This window comes from Dermacentor albipictus, chromosome 6, assembly GCF_038994185.2.
Source record: "Dermacentor albipictus isolate Rhodes 1998 colony chromosome 6, USDA_Dalb.pri_finalv2, whole genome shotgun sequence".
Taxonomy (NCBI): Eukaryota; Metazoa; Arthropoda; class Arachnida; order Ixodida; family Ixodidae; genus Dermacentor; species Dermacentor albipictus.
The window spans coordinates 72,300,963-72,324,786 of record NC_091826.1 but is presented as its reverse complement, the minus strand read 5'-3'; the positions used below and the strand labels follow the sequence as shown (position 1 = coordinate 72,324,786).

Below are 23,824 nucleotides of genomic sequence, written 5' to 3'. Positions count from 1 at the left end.
TGTTTCCGTTATATTTATGGCATTGTTTGGGAGGAGTCTATATGCTACGAAATGTATGTAAAAGTGAATTTATCTCTAATGCCACTCATTCCCCACTTACGCATGTTTCGCCACTGCACGCAATATTCCAGTTTGAGCAACATACCAAAACGATACATGCTTGTTTGTAATTTACTTTTTTTTCAGCTAGTGGCATCCGATGCAGCTTCGTACGGCAACGACTGCTGCTCACCTTGTGCCACAACTTTAGATGAATGCACAAGCCCGGAACGAGCATTTATACAGAGCAAAATAAACATTTCATTTCAGAAAACGCCTTGCGGTTACTTTGTGAAATTTCACGTGACAGATTCAGTGGAGGCTTGTAAAGATCGTTCGCAATCATTTTTACTAAACGAAGCGATTCCGCGCCAAGGCCGCACGTGGTTCAGCAGTAGAAGCGAAAAAAAAATGGCTGTGGCTTAGGTAAGGTTAAGCCCAGGATGCGAAGCATACTAGCCTTTATTTTAGTTGTTGAACCACTGTTTAGCTTGGTGAACTGCTGTTGCTTGGCTATATTTGGTTCGGCTAGACGAAGAAACAACTCATGCGTTACTCTGCTTCGCCTTGGACGCCCCGCATTGGACGCGGTGAGCGTCGAGCAACGCAGCGTTCGGCGCGGCAACGAAATGTGTGCCTGAGCAAGCGACGCACGCCTGAGCCTTAGAAACAGCTCGTTTCTAAGGCAACACCGCATTCACTAGAGGCGCTTTTGTACCGCTTTGAAGCATCGTACTCGTGGCTCAGTGGTAGCGTCTCCGTCTCACACTCCGGAGACCCTGGTTCGATTCCCACCCAGCCCATCTTGCATGAGTTGAGCCAAAGCCACTTCTCCTCTGTCGTGACGTCACGGTGTCACGTGGTTTCAAGGCGACACCGCCGCGCCTGAGGAGCTGGGTTGAGCTCTCGTAATATGCTTCGCATAAAAAAATGCCGCGCCGATCAGCGGAGCCGCCGTGGCGTGTACTACGCGGCGTTCAAAACGCGCGCGCCCAGAACCGAAAAGTGTTGATCCTTTCCGCTTGGTGCGCTACAGTCATTTCGACATCTGTGTTCTTTGGGAGAGTCCGCTCGTTGACTTTCTTTGTGCTATCATAATCATCAGTTCAACCCCCGAAACGGCTCGCGCATCCTCGTCGAGGACAAACAAGATCCTCCTACCCTTTCTACAGGACCATATTGCATACCCTAGCTACACTCAAACAAGTTACAAAAAAATATTGCTTCCGCGTTCTTTCTAATCTTTGGTCACAATATCACTCAAGCTATAGCATCTAGTGCGCTGAAGTTTTATTTGTAATTTCCATTAGGACGACGTTTTAATGACATACAGGGTTCCGTACAGATCAATTCTGGGAAGTGCAATTTGCTGCGGATCTGCTGCGCTCGCCGACGTGCGGTATGGTGTGGCGCCGGAAGCGTCTGTGACTCTGCTTAGTCTTCATGGAGGAGGGAAAAATGTTAAGGAAGAACATTACGTCACGCAGCTGCCTTGGCAAGCGAACGCTCCGTGAAGTCGGCTGTTTGCTCAGAGGCGGCCCAATATGTGACCTCCGGCGTCGACATCACGGAGCAGGAATCGAGATTTGCTGAGACGTATGGGCGCGCCTCCTTCAGGCGCTTCTAAGAGCTGGGCAGTGCGCCCGGTCTGCCTGGTGTCTTTGGTTACCTGTCATGTCGCCTTCAGCCAGTTTTCTTCTTCTAGCATGGCAGCGTCCGTATAGATCAGTGCACAGTATGGCGTGGTGTAGTGTGGCGTGCTGTTGCGAACATGCACAACACCCATTATCAGATTGTGGCTAGTATCAAATCCAACCAATGTGCTTTGCCGGTTGCCATTTCATGGTTGCATTACTCTCGGTTACGGAAGAACCAGTAGACACAAAACCCCCATACCTGGGCCGATCCCGAAGATAGAGCAATACCGGGCCGACACGCGGCGGAGGTTAAGCAGGCGTTAAGCACTGCCCATACGTGGGGCGATCCCGAAGACGTACAAGGCCGGGCCGACCCGCGGTGGACGTGACGCAGGCGTCAATCACTCCCCATACGCGGGCCGATCCCGAAGGTAGTGCAATGCCGGTCCGACCCGCGGCGGAGGTGCAGTTCGTCATTAAGTGGCCCACATACACAGCTTCGCTAGTCAACCTTCTTCACAGAGTGGAAGGGCACTGAGTGTTTATTTATTTACGATGGTATGAAGCATTGCTAATGCGGTATTAGCCATTCATTGCCTTACGTTACGGACGCATTTAAAAACAGAGGAGATACGAGAATGTGTGTGCAAACCTATCGTAACGATGATCACCGATCAGGACAATAAATAAGTTCGCACCCTGGTTGACAGGCGCAGGCCTTTTGTATATAGCGATTCAAAGTCGGCCGTTAGGGCCTTCGGGAAGGGCTCGGTGGCAAAGGTTGCTTTTAAAATAATGCAGACATGTGAGATCTCTCAACACTATTTATGTTGGTTCCCTGCTCACCTTGGGAGGATCGAGGGAGCCCTTCCAAATCTCAATGAGTCCGCTCATGAGGCAGCGCGAGATCTTACCCTCCGCTCTGCCCTGCACTCCCCGAGAACATAGACTCCCCTTCCACATACAATGAAATCATGAGGTATTACCTTCTTAATCGCAGGGTTTATAGTTTGCCGCATCCTAAACTAAACAGGGCTCAGGCACTTACATTACGCTTACTACAGACTGGTACTTATCCTTGCCCACGGAGAGTGAACATGTTTTATCCGGAGACGTATACAGAGCCTTACTGCCAAGATTGTGGTGCTTTAGCCACGCGCGAACACATGCTCTGGTTTTGCGAAAGAATCGAAGACTCTGCGATCAGGGATGTGCCCAGGTGGGAGGCTGCACTTCGCAGCCCGCACCTGGATGAACAATTCTGGGGCTGTCCAGCAGGCTCACGACGTGGCCGTGAGGCTTGGCCCTCCGGTGCCGACGTGGGAGCGGTCCGCTTAGTGGTTCATTATCACTACTTGCAGGACCAAATAAAGTTTTCCTTCCTTCAGCATTCAATGTCACCTCTGTGCCGTGTGCTAAACAGCTTCACTGGTCATCCACCTTCACACAAGGGAATGGCCCATGAGTTTTCAAATAATTCAAATAAATTTTTCACCTAGCAACAGTGTAGAATAAACGGAGGTTGGCTGCATACGTTTACGTAATGAGACAACTGTTTTCAAGTTAGAGGCGAAAGAGACGCGATAAAGCAGAATAGCGAGTGCCATCGTTTCTGCTATTAAAGCTTTTAAATGTACAGAGCCAAACAAGCCGAATCTAAACACTAGAATAGACGCTGTTGCTGCGTAAAGGGAAAAAAATTAGTCACATTTGCATACGCCAAAGAAGGTGAAGGCGAAAGCCTCTACGCTCAAGACATTAATTAAATTACGTGACATTCTCATTGAAATGCGTTGTTAAGCTTTAAAAATTAACTTATGGGGTTTTACGTGCCAAAACTACGATCTGATTATGAGGCACGCCACAATGGGGAAATGGGCGATGCCGGGAATTAGGACCACATGGAGTTCTTTAACGCGCACCTAAATCTAAGTGCACGGAGGTTTCGCATTTCGTCCCCATTGAAGTGCGGCTGCCGTGAGCCGGATTCGATCCCGCTACCTCGTGCTTAGCGAGAAGGCCTTGTTACTTACTACTTCTTTTGTCCCACCAAAGCTCGCGGTTTCGAATGTCTTACTTGAGGCTACGCTAATTGATTGTGCTCTGATAAACTTCGCCCTAATTACCACAAAAGGTCCTAGGTTCGACTCCCACCAAAGTTCGAGGGTTCGACTGCCTTAATGAACTCCATATTACTTATATGTGCCTTAACTCCTTAACACCAACGGTTGTGGGATTGACTTCCACATGAGCTCGAGGCTGCGACGGCCACCTAGGTAGTGGTTCGAGTGCCTGAATTAACTATATCTTAATTACCTTTCCCTTTTTTTGCATGATTAGTGGCATCGAAACTAGCTGTGGAAGAACACGACGACCGAAGAATGCGCGTGCAGTGGCGCGAGCACGTGCCTGCACGAGGCGACCTCGCACGACTTTCTGTACCGCAGGCCACGTTTGCCAGACAATCGGGGGTATTAGCAACTTAAAGCTTTCTCCTTAACAATGAAAGCAGAGGAATTGAATAGCGTGTTCTGAAAGGCACACAAACCGATATTGGAATTGCGTATGCCTCACTGGAAAAACGATGATGCTGTTTTGTAAGCATGACCATGCTCTGAAGTTCTCGTATTTCGTGGGATACAATAATCCCTTTGGGGCATGTGGACATTGAACTTTGAACTAATGTTGACGCTGTGGGATTTCATCCTGTACGTGGGCTGGCTCTGCGAGTGTATGCTTATTAACAGAGAGAAATAGGAAGAAATGAGGTGGATGATCACCGAGGCCAATGGCTGGCTACCATGTGTTCTGGAAATTGGGTAAGGTGACGGAAAGATAGCTGAAGGTACAAAGAAGAAGAAAGGGGCAAACTAACCTGTACGTTACATCTTCGCATTACGCAGATGTAAAAGGGATATTCGAAATTATAGCGTGAGCACGACTGACTAAGGAAGCAGTAAAAAATGGACGCAGCATGGAATCTGTGAGAAGAAAACTTGGCATAGGACAAGCCAAGATAGATGCACTGAAAAACAAGCACGGTAATATCATCAGCAATTTCGAAGATATAGTAAAAGAAGCGGATGAATATTATGCTGACACGTACACTGAGCAAAAACTATTATCTGTTCTGCTTTGGAAGGTTCTCACAACAAGTCTGAATTTAAGATTCGTCTAAATAACAGTAACTCATACAGCTCCTGGTGGAATGAAGAATGCGCTCGTGATTATAGAAATAGAAAAGCCACTTGTAAAAAAATAATACATAACTAGAGTCCCAGAAATTGGACCGAGTATAAGTTTTTTCGAGCCGTCTTTAAACATACAGTTTCAAAAGCCAAAGACAAATATGACTGCAATCATTTTGACTTCCTATCTAACAATAGAAATAAACGCGCTTTGTTCAGTTTTTTTCCGCAGTAGGAAAGCTCTTCCACATCCAATTAATATAGACTCCATAGTACTAATGAAATGAAACAGTCACTAGAAGAAATCGCGAAGGGATTCGAAATTAGATTTTCTTCAGTTTTGCCACACTGCTCCAGCTTACGAAGGACATCAGATGATTTTATAGAAATTACCATGTTAGAATTGGCTTAAATCGTGGAGCGACTGCCAGATTCAGCTCCCGGCGCAAATGGCGTAACCTCTGCCGTGATCAAAATTTTATTTAAGGAAGCTCTTGCGGTCCTTTTAGCCATTATAAATCACTGAATCAGATTTTTATGGATTCCGTCTGCATGGAAAATTGCTAAAATAATTCCTGTTCTTCGAAATCATGGGGAAGGATACACAATAGATAACAATAAACCAACCGAGCTGACCCCAAATTTGGTGAAATTAAGTGAAAGAATACTATATGTGCGTATCCTAAAATTTATAGAGACCAAATACTTGCTTAATTCCTGCTAAACTGGATTCCGACCATCATGTTGAAACTGGCATGCTCACCTGGACTTAGAAAGTAGAATAAAATTAGCACAGCGTCAAAGACAGCTAGGTGCTATTGTGACTCTAGGCATCTCCAAAGCCTACGACAGTGTACAATACGTAAATTCATTGGATATATATATATATATATATATATATATATATATATATATATATATATATATATAAACAGGTTTCAGAGTATCCTACCAATAGGAAACAATACGTAATCTACAACGAACACTGTTCTGACACTTTAACTGTAGATCCTGGTCTTCCCCAGGGGTCAGTGCTTGGTCCTCTCCTTTTCCTGATATCAATTAATGATATTGGTAGTAATATTCCTGTTAAACTCAAACTTTATGCTGACGAATGTTTGATTTATTCTGAGGTTGATAACAGAACCGATCAATGTTTTTTTTTAAACAGGGCTCTTCAAGATATTGCTGCTTGGTGTGCATCTTGGCAAATGTCAATTAACTTTCGAAAAACCACTTCCGTGACAACCACACATAAACGAAATTCTTTGAAATTTGTATACAGTGTAATGGTACCCATCTATCTGACGTGAATGCTTATAAATACCTCGGACTCTCTATTACCAGCGACCTGAGCTCGACTAAACACATTGACTGCGTAACTGCAACTACAACATTCAAGCTGTTCTTTCTCAGGCGTGCTCTAAAATTTTCTACTTCCTCAGCTCGTATTCTTGCCTACAAATCAAGTGTTCTTCGTACTCTAGATTACGCTTCTATTATCCGGGACCCTTACACTAAAACTAATATTAAAAGGTAGAGAGGGTGCAGAGAAGGGGGGTAAAGTTTATGTATAGCTTCTTTAAGAGAACTTCTGTTAATGATTTAATAACAAGCGATAACATGCCATCAATCAGTCAAAGAAATCACCTCAGATAACTGAAGTTCTTATTTCAACTAATTAAAGAACGCTCTAAAACCGATCTTTCCGAAATAATCCCCTTCTCAACCGGATATTCTACTAGGCAGAAGCATGCTTTAGCACTAACGTAAGTAATTCACCAATTTCCTGGAAATGAGGCGGACCTCCTTTTGGCTCTCAAAGCCCAGTACTTCCCCACACAGCCATCGGAGCCTCTGCCACCCTACACCGGCACCCCTAACGAGCTCCTAGATGAGGACATTCATCTACATGAGGTAACAGCGGCGATAATGGGCTTGAGACGCCACACAGCCCCGGGAATGGACCAAATTACCAATAAGGCACTCGTAAATCTTGACAGCCCCTCGCTACTAGAGCTTACCGCTCATCTTAATGAAGTATGGAGGAAAGGAAACCTTCCCGAGGACTGGAAAATAGCCGAGGTTCGTCTGATACCGAAGCCCGGCAAGCCACCAGCCATTGAGAACCTACGACCGATCTCCCTCACTTCGTGTGTAGGAAAGCTCCTAGAGCACATCGTTCTCAATCGGTTACAACCATTCCTGGAGGACTCGGGGAAACTTCCAACAACGATGATAGGATTCCGTCCACACCTCTCAACTCAAGACATCCTACTTCAGCTGAAAGAGGAGGTGATTGTACCAGCGACACGCAACTCCCCCACGGCTATCCTCGCCTTAGATCTTAAAGGGGCGTTCGATAACGTCAAGCACACAGCAATCTTACAGAGGCTAAACGCGCTGGGCTGTGGGGCCAGGACGTACTCCTATATCAGAGATTTCCTCTCAGATAGAAAAGCCATCCTAAAGGTCGGGGACAAAGCGACAAACCCCTTCCTACTGGGCGGGCGCGGCACACCACAGGGCGCAGTGTTATCCCCTCTCCTTTTCAATATCGCCCTAATAGGCCTACCGCCGCTCCTCGATAACATCCCAGGGATCCGGCATGGCCTATATGCTGACGACATTACCATCTGGTCGTCCACAGGGTCCATCCGGGAAATGGAGAACCGCTTGCAGGAAGCTGCAGACGTGGTGAGCGACTATGCTAAGTCATGCGGGCTCAGCTGCGCCCCCCAAAAGTCGGAGCTACTCCTGGTCTCACCGCGAAAGAAGCACAGATGCGACTCGCCCACTATCAACATACAGCTGGAGGGACACACCATCGTTCCGTCTCGGAGCGTAAAGATATTGGGAATGGTTTTCCAGTCGGATCGCACCAATACAATATTAATTCAAAAGCTTAAGACTACAACAGCCCAAGTTACGCACATGATCCGGCGAATAACAACCAAGACAAGAGGCATGGGGGAGGCGGACACGCTTCGGCTTGTCCAAGCCTTCGTCGTGTCTCGAATAACTTACGCTATTCCGTACGCACTACTCAACGAGACGGAACTCAAGAAAATCAACACAATGATCAGAAAGGCATATAAGCAGGCGATGGGTCTGGCAATCAGTACGTCCACAGAACGCCTACTACGACTAGGTGTGCACAACACGGCCGAGGAGCCGATCGAGGCACATTTATCCAGTCAGCGAACAAGGCTGGCGATTACGGAAGCAGGGAGGTCCATTCTCTTACGCCTGGGGCTCTCTGCCCCTATGAGCCATCCGACGCCTCAGACTGTGAGCTTACCCCATGCCATCCGGAGAAAAATCACCGTACGTCCTCTGCCTCGCAACATGCACCCAGTGCACCACGCAGAGCGAAGGGAGGCCCGCGCCCTGGCCATACACAAGCGATACGGAACTTTACCCTCTACAGCCTACACTGACGCGGCTTCTTACTCCAGACGCGCAGCCACAACAGCCACCGTAGTCGTCAACACAGAACATCGGAGCAGCATTTCGCTCACACGAAACAATCCCCTCCAGGCCGAGGAAGCGGCCATAGCCCTCGCTCTCTCCCAAACAGAGGTTGAAGTCATAGTGACCGACTCCCAACAGGCGTGCCGTAACTTTGCTAGCGGCAGAATTCATGCCACTACACTCCGGATCATCAATCAAAAGCCGCCAACGAGATCAGTCATGATCATCTGGGCGCCAGCTCATCAAGGCATTCCTGGCAACGAGGTCGCAAACCACGTGGCTCGAGATCTGACCCACCGAGCCGACGCCGAGGAATCTGAACCCGAGCGCATGCACCCTCTAGTCTCTTACCAAGACATCACACAACACTACAAGCTAACCCGCAGAACATATGCACCCCCACACAAGTCACTACCTAGAGAGCAGGAGCGATTCCTCCGGGCTCTACAGGTCAATACATTCCCCCACCCAACCAGGAATCACCTCATAGACCCTACAAAATTCTCTCCGCAATGTCGCTTCTGCGCAGAGCCCGGGTCCCTCAGGCACATAGTAGGAGGTTGCAGAGCGGCACCATTAAATCATCCGAACCCTTACCCCACTAACGAGCTTTGGGAGAGAGCCTTGGCCAGCTCCGACCTCGAGGATCAGCAACGGCTGATTGCGAGGGCCCAGGACGCGGCACGAGCTCAAGGCATTCTGGACTGAGGACGCCTCTCCCTAGCTGCTTCACCTAATAAAAATGTTTATTCTCTCTCTCTCTCTTAGCACTAACGTCATTTCTGCCGCGCAACAACTGTTTTACGTTTTCCTTATTTCCTAGAACAGTGATTGATTGGAATAACCTTAGAGACAATGAGGTTTTGTAGTCATCGCTCTCTTAGTTTGCTTCCCTTCTTAGGTAAGTGTTTGGTATGAATGTTCTTTGCTTGAACATGCCACTGTTTTTTTTTACTTGCACTTTGCTGTGTTGTATTGTGCATTTGATTGTTTTTCTCACCCTGCTAAAATTCCAAAATATGCGATTGCAGTGACTGTATATAAATAAATAAACATTATGAAATCTAGAGTTTCCAAATTACCTTGTACATTGGATATGTGAATTTTTAAATGGGAGGAAACTCTACTGTTCTCTAAGAGGTTTTTTCTTCGAGCAAACATAATCAATCACGAGGTATTCCTAAAAGAGCTGTCACTTCTCTATTATTATTTAACGTTCTAAAGAATTCCATTCCTCGGCATGCAGATGTACAAACATATGTATATACGCGTACGATATTGCTTTCTATGCATCAGACAGCGATATTCACTCACTATATTATCGACTACATGGCTATCTCCACGCCATATAAAGCTGGATAAACAATATTCGCCTTTAACTTAACGTAAGAAAATGCTCGATATTGGTTTTCCCCCTTAACAATGCCGTTAATATATCGCTATCCTACCCTCTCGAGACTATACCTCAAGTGGAGTTGGTGACGTACATAGGTGTAGTTTACGACGGCTTCCTAAGTTGGCTTGACCATATTGACCATATAGTTAAGAAAGGAGCGAGAGCAGTTGGCATGCTACGTAAGCTATACAACAGTCGGTAGGGGATGTAGAGAGACCCACTACTAATGATTTATAAAATGTATATGCGGCCCATTTTAGAATTTTAATGCGTGCTTTTTCCTGCTGCGCCAGCTTATGAATTACGCCCCCTTCTTCTGATTGAGTGGGAAGCCCTGCGATTGTGCTGCAGATTACCCAAATTTGTAATTATTAACGTCTTGCATCAACAAGTCAGTTTGCCCTCAATATTCTGCAAATTTCGGTTGCTGACAGTGTAAACATTCGTAAATAGGTACGATCGAATCCCTTATTAGAAGATTGGAAAACGCATTAATTTCCAAGCCTGCGTCATTTTTCGGAGTGCACTGGCCTCGGTTTCATACGCCACAGGTGGTCTTTGTACAAACATTGATTAACCCATTAAATGTATGTATTTGGGAGTTGCTGCCTATTTGTGATGTGCCAAAGAGTTTACAAATCAGCTATAAGGACATCTGCCCTAACAATGCAAAACTTGTCTCTGAAAATATAATAAATGGACTGTTGCAAGATCATTTATTGAGCATGGAAGAAGATTGGGCGTGTTGGTGGGATACATACAAACGGGGATACATAGCGCAAAAAAAATGCCACAGGCACAAGCAGGAGTTTAGGTCTAAATACGGCCATCGCAACAGACGCCTCACAACGTGGCGAAAAAACTGGAATTGGCATTGCGGCTCCTGCTCTAGATTGGTCATTCTCAATTAGCATTTCGGACTACTTATCCGTATTTCTGGTCGAATTTCTAGCTAAACTGTTAGCCTTACGTAAGCTAAATATATCAATATAGACGGTTGTCATAATAATGCATTTCTTTATCTTTATGTACATCGCTCACAACAAATAATGGTGCGAGCCTTTTACGTACAGCTAATTTTCTAGTGTCTCACCACATAAATTTAATCAGATTACTTTGGGTGACTGGCCAGACGAGATGGTTGACAGTCTCGCGAGAGCGGCCCTCAATGGCTCTGTATTATCATTACTTCCGGTATCAACTTACCTAACTTATACTAGATTCAGGAGATGCGCAATTGCTCTAGACTTTTTGAATCCAGTGATAGCAAATTTTTGAGAATAAATATACCTCCTATTTCTTGGGCACAAAAATTCCTTTCACACCAGAACAACTGAAGTATTTTTTACCCGGTTACGCTATCGAACACCATTATTAAACTTTTATCGTCACAGGGCTGGTCTGGCACCCTGCCCTCTGTGCCCATTCTCTGCAGTAGATGAAACCATCAATCATTTTTTCTTATTGTGTCGCCGTTTTTCCGCTTTAAGGAAAATCATCTTAGAACCGATGTTGACACAACTTGGTTCAAATTTCTCTATTTTAAATGTACTTTCTCTAGGAGCCTCCTCTTTTTACAACTACCACAAGGGATGTCGGCTAATCCGTGAATGAGTTCATAGTTGTTTCACGGCGTTTTTCTTAAGTTCTTCACCCATTATTTTTATCCATTTCCTGACACTTTTACCATGGCATTTTACCAGTTTTTGTAATACCAACATCTTCACAATACCATCCAGCTCTTGGCCGATCCCCCGCAGTGGGTACGCGCCATCGAAGAAGGATATCCAATCCTATCTAATCTATACTGACCTGTACAGTATCCAGAGCAGCCGCGATACTTCCATTCGAAGCAATAATGAACAGGTTACAGGGACTCCTTCTATAACTATCGATAAAGTTAGAAGGGCCTTGCAAGACATGAAACAGGGAAAAGCGGCAGAAGAAAATGGAATAACAGTCTATCTAATCAAAGATGGATGGGACATTATGCTTTAAAAGTTTGCAGCCCTTTATACAATATGTCTCCTGACTTCTAGCGTCCCAAAGGAATTGGCAAATTCCAACATTATACTAGTACACAAAAAGAAAGCTGCTAAAGAATTAAACAGTTGTAGACCCATTATATTACTTCCAGTATTGTATAATTTATTCAACAAGATCAATTTCAATAGAATAAGGACAACAACTGACTTCAGTCAATCAAGATAACAGGCTAACTTCAGGAAGGGATACTCTACAATGTCTCACGTCCTTATCATCAACTAGGTAATACCGAAATCTGCAGAGTACAATCAGCCTCTCTACATGGCTTTCATAGAATACGAAAACGCATTTGTTTAAGTAGAGATCCCAGTAGTCATAGAGACATTACGTAATCAAGGAGTACAGAAGGTTTATGTAAATGCCTTGGAAAATATCTACAGAGATTCCACAGCTAGTTTAATTCTACAGGAGAAAAGTATGAAGATACCTATAAAGAAAGGGGCCAGACAAGGAGACACAATATCTCCAATGCTATTCACTGCGTGCTTGGAAGTATTCAAGCTATTAAACTGGGAACGCTTAGGAGTAACGATCGACGGCGAATGTCTCACCAACCTTCGATTTGCAGATGGCATTGTCCTGTTCAGCAACACTAGAAACGAGTTACAACAAATGAGTGAGGACCTCACCAGAGAGTGTGTAACAGTATATTTTAAGATTAATATGCAAAAGCAAAGATAATGATCAATAGCCTAGAAAGGAAGCAAGAGTTCAGGATCGTCAGTCAGCCTCCAGAGTCTGTCAAGGATTACATTTACCTAGGTTAATTACTCACAGGGGACGCTGATCATGAGAAGTAAATTTACAGAATACGAATGGGTTGGAGTGAATATGCAGACTTTCTCAGATCCTTACTGGAAGCTTACCACTATCATTGAAAAGAAAGGCGTACTATCAATGCATTCTACTCGTGCTAACATATGGGGTAGAAACTTGGAGATTGACAAAGAAGCTCGAGAACAAGGACCGCGCAAAGAGCGATGGAACGAAGAATGCTAGGCGTAACGTTAAGAGACAGGAAGAGAGTGGTGGGGCTCAGAGAGGAAACGGGAATAGCCAATATTAAAATTGACATAAGGAGAAAAAGATGGAGCTGGGCAGATCATGTAATGCGCACGTTAGATAACCGGTGGTCCATTAGTGTTACAGAATGGGGTCAACGGAAGAGAAGCGCAGTCGAGGACGGTAGAAAACTAGGTGGGGTGATGAAATTAGGGAATTCGCAGGCGCAATTTGTACTCGGCTGGCGCAAGACAGAGGTAATAGGAAATCGCAGGTAGAGGCCTCCGTACTGAGGGGACATAAAATATGCTGACGATGATGATGAATGCGAAGTATTCTGCGAATCGTTACTTTACGAGGCGCCGACTCGGGTCGAGCTGGTCTGGCCCTAGCGGTCCAAGAGGCACTCTGTCGTTTTCATAATTACTGTTAGTCAGCGACAACCTATGAATTAGGAACAAGCTTCATCCTCAAAAGCACAGTGTGCCTATTTTTCGCCTCCGAAATATAGCCTAGCCAGCAGGAGCCCATTCCCATTAGACAAAATTTATATACAACAATAAGGTTATCTTATTTCCCTGACTCCAAGTGGTATGTTTAATACAGCTGCTTTCTTTTAGTACAAATTTCTCTGTCACTGCTTTTCGTATGAAATATGACTGTTTAGTGCAAATTTTATGGGTGGTCCTAGTATCACGGAACCAAAGGTAATATTGTAGCTTGGAACAACGAGCTTGTACAGTCCAAACATTCCAGAATTTGCATTTTCAGAGCAAGGTGATTAAGCCGTGAGCGGACTCCAGCTGGATCGGCTCTATTACAGAAGTGAAAGTAAAGTGGACTGTGTTTTGTGGGGGGAACTTGTTGGTAATTCTTAGCCTGGCATCAATAGTGTCTTAGGACGCGAAAGAACGAACGAAACGAAACGAACTGAACTGAACGGAACTTATTCCTTGCCGAGTGATCCACTAAAACATATAAACCTTCAGACATACCATAGCTCAAGCGCAGTAGCAGGTGACGAATGCGATGCCACCAAAGCAAACATTAACGCTCACTTCTTGCCACGCATCAAGGCGGTGCGTTGACACCGCTCGTATGGCTGGTTCTGTACCAATCGTTCCGCGAGCGGCCGCCAACCGAAGCGTCAGCAACTTCCCATCTTTAACTGCAGATGGCCGTAGTTGTCTGCTCGTTGACTCATGAAAGCAGCGAGATACACCCCAAAAGCTGATTTGACTTGCAGAATGCTTCGCGTTAAAAAAAAATATTTTAGAGCGGCTTCTCGAAACGCGAGACAGTGTGCTACTTAGGGCATACAACATGCTTAACAAATCAGGTTCGGAAAATCTGCAATACTGAACAAGGACTGTGAGGGCATTCACTGTTCATTTATTCTGTACATCCCATGAATAAACTACTCTTCATTCTCTTAATATCTACCTGCGCATCATCTCTTACCAGCTATCTGCTTTTCCTTTCTCTCTTGACGTAACGCCTATCAGTTTCGTTCCATCGCTGTTTCTGAAGTGCTTAGCTTCTTGTCATGAATCCATGCTATTCTACAAGTTTCGACCCCTGACATAGGTACTTTTTTTTCTCGTTACATTTAAGAACGTATCTACGCTGCCCACATTCTATCATACAGCTTTTATCTCGTCTCGGCAAGTGCCGAAACCAGAGGATTCGTTTTAAATGTAGATATACCTAGAATTACGCCAATCTATCGCTAAATATTCTGGTATGGAATGTTGCGAACACTTACATACCAAAGCTTCAATGGTGGTCACTTCATTGGTTGGAGTGGTATACTTACCTCTAAACTACAATTTTCTGCCATCTGAAGGTTCTCTCAAATGAAAACACTCACGAAGACAAGAGTATGTCTGATACTACAAGTGCGAGCAATGTCATCCCCAAAAAACCAGGGCACGTAATTTCACAACTGGCATGGTTAAAACGCAAGCCAAAAAAGATTAATTAGTTGACGCAACTGCCTTAGTTTTCTACAGTGCGAGAATAGTGCACCATGCATACACTGCTTGAGCTCACTCCAGGTCTAGGGAAGATCTTGTTTTTATCTTCAGTTCTCATTTGCACGCCTAGAACTTGGGATGTCAGTTCTCTTACGGGTATTACACAGAGACTACGTACTGAGAGACATTGTGCTGTGGTGCTTCACAATGAATTTTCTCAGCAGGCGAAATTCAACATAGCATGTTTCCTACTTCTTTAGCAATGAATGTGTGTTTTTAATACTCGACTTTAGTCCAGGTCTTCACCAATCTCTTCATAAAACGGACTTCAATTGAGTTATTTCTGTTTGAAAACTGTTTGTCGTTACCTTTAACATGGAAGAACTGCTTATTGTTGAAGAAATGTCAATAGAAATGTATCTTTTATTCTAATTTCTCTCCCAAATAACTGCACAGAGAGGGCACGGTGATTTCGTAGAGCTCACAAAACTGCTGTTCTTTACTGTCGGGAAAATCCCAACGCCAAAAGAATCAGTTGCCTTATTGCTTTCTTTTCGAAAACAATGCAATGTCATTAGAATAATGAACCAATGGCTTCTCTTAGAATTACTGAGCAGTGGTGCGAGAACATCAAGTTGGCGTCGCTATATGTACTCCGTCCTTTCATTTTCGAATTCCAAACATGCGCCCCTTGCACGTCTCTGCTGTTCTAGATTTCAAACAATTTAGTATAGTCTAACTAGTCAAATTTCTTTTGTTTTGTCTGAAAGGAGTAACCTAATATTTGTTATTTATATTTATTCTTCTTTAAAGAAATTTGGCAGTCCCTTTAATTTGTCGGCCTTCTGGAAGCACTGCTGGGATGGGCTTCAGCATGATCGCCAAGATAAAGTACGAAACACATGTCCGTAAAAAGCACTGGACAGGTAGTACAAACAGTCGAACCAACAAGTAGAACAAACAACTTCCCATTAGGTTCGAACAGTACCAGCACCGACCCTTCCGACACGCGCTCGCCCTACTGATGGGACTGTTTCTTTTGTGCCAACGTATTTCTAGACTTCAAATTTCACATACTGATTTCTCACAGAGAAGTATCACAGCCCTAACCAGATGAGGCAATCATGCTGCTCGAGCATAACTCTCCATGCAACATCATGCCTAGCATTCCTAAGCATGCGTACCGTCCTCCAGGCCAAAGTCGTCTGGTTCGTCTTCGGTTTCCGCGGATTGAAGTGGGTAGGAGCGTGCTTCGCTGAGGCTGAAGCTTGTTGACAACAGCAGTACAAGTAGCAGCAGCCATCCACGCGGCGAATGCATCGTCAGCTGTCTAGGGAAGCACCCGGCTGAACGTGTCTGCCCGTTGCTCTCTTCGCGACGTCCGTATTGTATACTTCCGCCGAGCTCATATTTTTTTTCCTGAGCTTGTTCTGTTCTTGTGCTGCATTCAGTTAGGAATCGATTGGCAGGAGACTGAAAAATGAGTTTAACCGTGCACTCTTGCCTATTTTCTTTTCTTTCAGTGTACCTAGTCGAAGAGGGAAACGAGGCGGTTAACGCGCCTGCCCTTCATCAGCAAGCAGAAAGGTTCGGGGGCTTTCTGCGTGGTCCAATCACGAAACTGTGGACCGTCGACCTCGTTACCTTACTGCGCCGTTCATCTCACGAAATTTTCATGTTTTCACACCGCGAGTCACAGGAGCCCAGAAAACACTAAAGGTCCACTCTGGCCTCCCCCCCTCCCCCTTTCCGTCAACGTTGCGCAGTCGGGTCACGCACGAGATATATAGACGTCGTTGTTTCTGATCTACTCAGATATAAATCCCCAACGAACTGCGTTCGGCCGCGGAAAATCATTGACGCCTACTCACGCACCGTGGCTACGACACGGGCAGCACCGGGAATCAAGAGCGTGAGCTTGAGACTCCAGCAAACGAGCACACACGGGGTTTGTAGACAACGGCCCGTACGATAAGACAAATGTTGCCATCGGCAGTCAGATTGATGACGAGGTTCCCGTTGTTTGGCTGGCTAGCTGCGCCTTCCGCCCCCACCTTCATCATGTCGTGACGCTGTTATGTCAGTGAGTTGGGACACCCCTCAGAACCATTTCATGACAGCAGCCGCAGCAACTAAATAAAGTTTCCAGTTCGCGAACAAGCGTGCTTTTCCGAAACTCACGAGTATGCGGAATTACTTGCGATACGACAACAGCGCAATAAACTTCCGTTTCTCGTCCAGCTTCTGCGGATTGCCCAGATCCACGCAGCCCCCTTAATCTTACTCGAAGGCGCGGTACGTTGAGTTGGGTACGGCAGAACTCCGCAGTTTATAAATAACCCAGCAACTTCGGACTTGAGGCCCGATTGAACAACTTGGTCGCACGCTACATGCATTTTCCCTGAGACTCGCACTGTTTTAGGGGCTCAATAGCATGTGGCGTCTGGCGAGTATTAAAACCAGCTGTGCTACGCTTACCGACATTATACAAGCTGCATAGCTTACGACTTAGCCTGAGGTCAGATTACGCAAAGCTTCTGTACTGCGTTGCGTATTTTCTGTCAGTATTTTCGCCACCGCGTCGGCAATCTCCTTCCACGCCAAATGACGCCTACGCGTCAATCAGGGCCAAGTTGTGTTCAGTCTGGCTGTCACTTGACGTGGCCACGCGAGCGAGTACATTCGCATGAGAAAGAAGAGTCGACGCATTGGTCGAAAACAGGGCAAGAAAACGTGACATATAGTTTGGCTGCTAAGCGCGAACTCCTGCTATATTACAGTTGCTTTTCACAGCTCACATAATAAGAAACTAGTTTCATCTCCTTGGGCTCCGGAGTTTCAGAAACGCCGTTCAGAACCATAGCGTTGCAGGAGTTGTGACGAAAGGTGCATGGGTCTTAGTATATTTAACAAATAGATGCTTTCTTCCATCGATGGCAGGAAAAAAAAAGACAACGAAGAGAATGCAGGCACGTTAAACCATATTGTTTATTCAATACTGTTTTCTTCCTCTTGCATATAATATGAAGCACATCGCTGTAATGAATGCTATTCAAGATTGCATTATTAGATTCAGAGCCTTGACTTACATTCCCTTACCACTTCCAGTGGCGAGGCACTGGAAGTGGTAAAGGAATACATCTACTTAGGGCAGGTAGTGACCACGGATCCGGATCATGAGACTGAAATAATCAGAAAAAAATTACCGACGATTACGTTACTTCCTAATGCGAAATTTGAGTGCAGCAAATAAGCTGTTTCACCTTTTCTATAGATTGAGACAAAGAAATCGAGCAACACATGTATGCGCTATCACAGAATTTTTTGTTTATTTTTCACACGTATTCCTTTAACAAAGACTCCACTAACAGTTCTTGACAGTCATGAAGGAAGCTTTGTGGTCGGAGAAATAGACTGATATATGTTCGACTTGGTACACCAATGCTTGATTCTCAAAGACGAGATCTATACAAGTGCCTCGCGAGGTTGTCACAGCCGGGGGACGCGTTACGAGCGAGAGGAACGGGATGTTCTCCCGCATAAGTGTTAGGAAATTGCTGTTTGTCTTTATGTCAACATTAAAGTCCCCCACTACTAACATCGGTTTGGATCGATGGACGGTTAATGCGAGTTGCAGGAAGTGCACGACGTCTTTCGTGAGTGCGGTAGCGGACTCACGAAAGCGGTATCAGTCGGTCGCTGCTAGCGCTGGGGGGATGAAAGGGGGGCGGAGCTGGTTACGAGGCCGACGACAACGTCGACGACGACGCGAAACCCAGGAACGGACGCCAAAGAGCCATTTGTGTAGCCAGCCCTCCTCCACAGTCTCTCCTCCTCGCTTCCATCATCCTCCCTCGCCCGGAGAGCCGACAGCGCGCATGCGCGGCGGCGGAGCAGGTTACGAGGCCGACGACAACGCCGACGACGACGCGAAACCCAGGAACGGACGCCAAAGAGCCATTTCTGTAGCCAGCCCTCCTCCACAGTCTCTCCTCCTCCCTTCCATCATCCTCCCTCGCCCGGAGAGCCGACAGCGCGCATGCGCGGCGGCGGAGCAGGTTACGAGGCCGACGACAACGCCGACAACGACGACGCGAAACCCAGGAACGGACGCCAAAGAGCTGCGCTCTAAAATAAGAATGGGCTGGGGTGCGTTTGGCAGGCATTGTCAAATCATGAACAGCAGGTTGCCACTATTCCTCAAGAGAAAAGTATATAACTGCTGTGTCTTACCATTACTCACGTATGGGGCAGAAACCTGGAGGCTCACGAAAAGGGATCTGCTTAAATTGAGGACGACTCAACGAGCTATGGAAAGAAGAATGATGGCTGTATCATATAACCTATACCAAATCGCCTAAATTTCAGTCTTTTTTTTTCAGGCTAATAATTCTTCAGTGGTTGTCGAGATAAACAACGATTAATCTGTGAGCATTTAAGAATAGTGGCTCGATTCTTTTTTGCGCTTTTGTCACTCATACATTTAAATTGTGTTCTCGTAGGAGCAATATATTTCTTGCCTTTTTTTCTCTTTTTCCTTGTTTTCAGAAAAGCTGGCGAGTGGTTCGATCTTCCAGTCCACTCCTACAAGCTTCTCCGAAAGTTCTTCACTAAGACCTTGAGGCGTAAGCTTCACCGCCTCTGTTTATACTTTAGTTTTTATAAACTATTACTTATTTATTTATTTATTTATTTATTTATTTATTTAAAATACCTACAGCACCTGTGTTAGGCATAAATGTAGGGGGGCGGGGGATTATTGACATTCAAATACAAAGAAATTCAAGCACACAAGAAAGCGGAGGTTGGTAACACGTCATTTTGAATTGTCTAAAGAACAGCAACTCTGAAATGTGATTTAAAGATGATAAAAGCTAAAGGATCAAAAAGAGCCATGCACAAATGACTAGGAAGAAGAAAAGAAAGCATAAACAGTAATTTTCAACTGTGCCACGGCTGACATGAAATCAAACTTTGCAGCACAATTGGGAATGTTTTGTGAGAAGCCCCGACAATTTCTCGACGGAGCTTATTCTATTGTTGAATTGTTAATAAGAAAAATTAATATTTAATGTGGTTTATTCTAGAAGCAAACTCGCGCACATTTAATGTGTGATCAGTACGGGCAGGTATACATGTAGGCGTCAGCATGTATTTTTCTTTTTGAAAGCAACACACGACGCCTTTCGGGTGTTGTTTTCTCGCTAAGTCCTGTCCCTGCGTCACTTTGGGTAACAGTGTTAATTATGTCGAACCAACTAGCCCACTGTGGAATGTCCCTTGAGTAAAGGGTCCCAAGCGCTACACGCGTATTCTAATAATGGGCGCACTTTCGACATATACTGAGCTTCCTTTGGACTGGCCGGTGCTTGCTTAATGTTGCGTCTCACAAAGTTTAATGTGTTACTAGCATTCGATACAACGTAACCTAAGTGTGCATTTTATGTTAAATTGCTTGAAAAAAAATAACTCCTAGGTACTTACATTCCTTCACAAGAGACAACTGTGTTGCCTTCATGACACAGCTTGCCATCAGGAGCTGTTTTTTTTTATAAACCTTAACAGCTTGCATTTGAACCAATTGAGGGTCCTGTTCCAAGTTCTTTCGCAATTTGGCAATTTTCGCAAGGCTTAGTCAGCCTCCTTACTCCTCACAGCCTGCAGGCGCAGAAGTGCCCGCCATTTTGTGGCCTCACCGCCTCCATTTTGTCGCTCGCCGCCACCACACTCACCTATATCACTGCCTTGGTGAGTCGCCAGTCGTTCACTTGGCGTTATGCAGCCGACCAGCTCAGCACTCGTCACGAAAAGCGGATAACCTTACTTGAGTATCGTGAGTTCCATTCTCACGCAATAACGTCGCCAAAATGCGAGAATGTCAGCTTGACCCCTATAGTTTCAGTCTGCCATTTCAATATTCCGACGCGAGAGAGAGAGAGAGAGAGAATCAACTTTTGTGCTGAGCCCTTAGTGACGGGTGGTGCGCGCTGGCACCAGATGGGGTGGAACCTTATTCTCAGGTCCCATATGTGTCCAGCAGTTCCTGGCCCCTAGCCGTCAGCGCGAGCTGGGTCGGTAGGTCGGGGCTGGACAACAAGGTCTCCCATCGCTCGGGGGGTTAGGGCTGGGGAGGGTGGGGGGTAGGGATGGTGGGGGGTTCTTGAGCTTAGTGCACTCTGCAAGGATGTGTGCTAGAGTGCCTTTTGACCGTCTGCAAAAAGGGCATGAAGTGTCATGCTCTGTTGGGAACATCTTATGCAAGAGCACTGGATTCGCTAGCGACCCCGCTTGCATGCGTCGCACGATCGTTTGCTGAATTCGGTTGAGTTGCGGATACGGACGGCGAAGCCTACATCTCCCGCTTCTGTACATTTGCGTGATTTCTTTGTAGCTTGTCACGGGGTGCGGTAGCCCTGGCTCGTCCTCGGCCCGGATCGATAGTTCTCGGGCATAGTGGTCGGCGAGTGCGTTGCCTTCCACTTGCGAGTGAGCCGGGACCCACACGAGCTCAACGGCCCGCCCCGGTGATTTGCATTTGTTGAGGATCGCTAGTGCCACGGAAGAGATGTTCCCCTTGCGGTAGCTTGCGTAGGCGGTCTGGGAGTCTGTGACAACGGTCCTCACTCCCGGTTGTGCGAGTGCGAGGGCCACGGCCACTTCTTCTGCTTCGGCTGTATTCGTCGTCCGTATCGACGCGCCTGTGACAAGTTTATCGATGGTGGTGACGACCGCCGTTGCTCTGGTTCCGTGCTTGGGAAGTGAGGCGTCCGCGTAGAGGACCTCGGGGTCCTCTTCGAGCTGTCGAGCCAGTGCCTTGGCCCGCGCAGAGCGTCTCTCGTTGTTCCTCCCCGGCTGCATGTTCCGGGGGAGGGGCTTGGTCTTAATAATGTCTCTCCACGTTGTGGGGAGCGGCTCCGTTGTCGGTAGCTGTTCAATTTGCCATCCTATCTTGCGTAGGACGGCCCGACCGTGCTCTGTCCGGCTCAGCCTTACCCTCTGGTGGGATAGGTGTGCTTCCACCAGCTCTTCCACCGTGTTGTGGGCACCCATTTCCAGCAGCTTCTGCGTTGACGAGTATACTGGGATGGCCATGGCGAGTTTTACTGCTTTCCTTATCGTCGTGTTCAGCGTTTCGCGGTTCACCTTCGCAAGCTGGAGGTACGGGGCGGAGTACGTTACGCGTGACACGACGAATGCCTGCACCAGGCGCAGTGCGTCTTCTTCTTTGATTCCTCTGTTCCGGTTGGTGACTCTCCGGATCATGCTGAGGACTTGCTCGGATGTGGTCTTGATTTTGTTGACCGCTGCGTGCGCCTTGCCGTCGCTGCGCAACAGCAGGCCCAGTATCCGGATCTGCTGCGTTGGTTTGATCTCTGTGCCGTCGATGGTGATGATTATGTTCGGCGGCGGCTCTTTCTTTGGTCTTCCGGGCTGTACCATGAGCAGCTCCGATTTCTGTGGAGCGCAGCTCAGGCCACAGGTCCTGGCATACTCGTGGATGGTCGTTGCCGCTCTCTGCAGAGCTTCCTCCGCCCAGGCATCGGAACCCGCGCGGTTCGTCCACACCGTTATATCGTCGGCATAGAACGCGTGGTCCACGCCCTCGATCTGATTGAGTAGTTCGGGCAGGGGCAGGAGTGCTAGGTTGAAAAGCAGAGGCGACAGGACAGACCCCTGTGGGGTACCCCTGTCTCCGAGCTCCACAGGCTCTGACCGTTCATTTCCTATCCGGATAGTTGCTGCTCTGTTGGTTAGGAAATCTTTGATATAACCGTAGGTCTTGTGGCCACACCCCGTCTTGCGCAGGTTCTCGAGCACGCTGGCGTGGGACACCTTGTCGAAGGCCCCTTTGAGGTCCAAAGCCAGTATACCCCGGGGCGCGTGCCTCGTTGCTTTTTTAATCACCAATTCGTGTAATTGGATCAAGACGTCTTGGGTGCTCAGGTGCTGGCGGAATCCATACATGGTCGCCGGCATCTGATTTTTCTCGTCCAGGTGTGCTTGAAGTCTTCTGAGAACCATGCGTTCCATGACCTTGCCCACACAGGACGCGAGCGAGATGGGGCGCATGTTCTCGATGGTCAGAGGTTTGCCGGGTTTAGGTATGAACCGTACCTCGGCCTCTTTCCATTCTGCGGGCAACTTCGAGCTTTCCCAGGTTCTGTTGATGTGACCCAGGAGCCCACGTGCCGCCGCATCACTCATGTTATTGAGCAGCTTGTATGTAATGGCGTCCGTTCCTAGTGCACTCGCCTTATTACTCTCGTCTATGGCTGTTAATAACTCCGTGATGGTGAACGGTTCATCCAATGCCGGATTTTCCGGTCCCCCGTACTCCTCCGGTATCGGAAATCGCCCTCTCTCCGTCTTGAGGTAGATCGCCTTGAGGTCTTCAATGAGCCTTTGGCCGTTGCCATCGTAAGCGTTCAGAACTTTGGTGAGGTTGCGGTTGGTTGCGGTCTTGCTGCTCAACGGGTCGATCAGGTGTCTGAGCAGGCACCAGGTCTTGCGCGCCGACAGCTTTCCCTGCAGCCCGTCGCACGTACTCATCCAGTTCTCTCGGCACAGCTTGGTTGCGTATTCAGCGATCTGTTTGTTGAGGAGCGCGATGCGTTTGACGAGCTTCTTGTTTCGTCGTTGACGCTTCCATCTTCGCGTGAGCGAGTGCCGCGCCTCCCACATGTGTGCTAGTTTGGCGTCGACAAATGGCGTCTGCATCGTTGTCATAACTTCTTGAGTAAATCTGTCGAGCGCGATCTTTTGTTCTCGCGCCCATTCTGCGTACGTTTGATGTCTGCCCTCCTCCGCGTTTTCTCCGGAGGTCTCGTTTTCTTCGTCCATGTGCTTGCGCATTCGGTCCCAGTCGGTGATCCGGGCTTTGCTGAGGGCTGTCCGGTACCTTGGTCCCTTGATCGTTACACTTATGATACTGTGGTCGGAGCCCAGGTCTACGTCTTCGTTCCGCCAGGCCACTTCTAGGGAGCCCGCCATCCACGACAGGTCCGGGGTGGTGTCCCTGTTGACGCTGTTTCCCTTTCGGGTGGCGACGCCCGGTTCATTAAGGAG

At 46.9% G+C, this 23,824-nt stretch overlaps 1 protein-coding gene across 1 annotated transcript in view; it reads right to left on the bottom strand.

Annotated features, from left to right (window-relative positions):
• LOC139046906 (uncharacterized) overlaps positions 1-16,152 on the bottom strand; it is a 29,412-nt gene extending 13,260 nt beyond the window's left edge. Inside the window, exon 1 of the mRNA XM_070520834.1 lies at positions 15,943-16,152. Within this exon, the coding sequence (XP_070376935.1) occupies positions 15,943-16,078 (136 nt within the window). The 5' untranslated portion in view covers positions 16,079-16,152. The remainder of the gene's footprint in view (positions 1-15,942) is intronic.
• Positions 16,153-23,824: the final 7,672 nt, after the last annotated feature.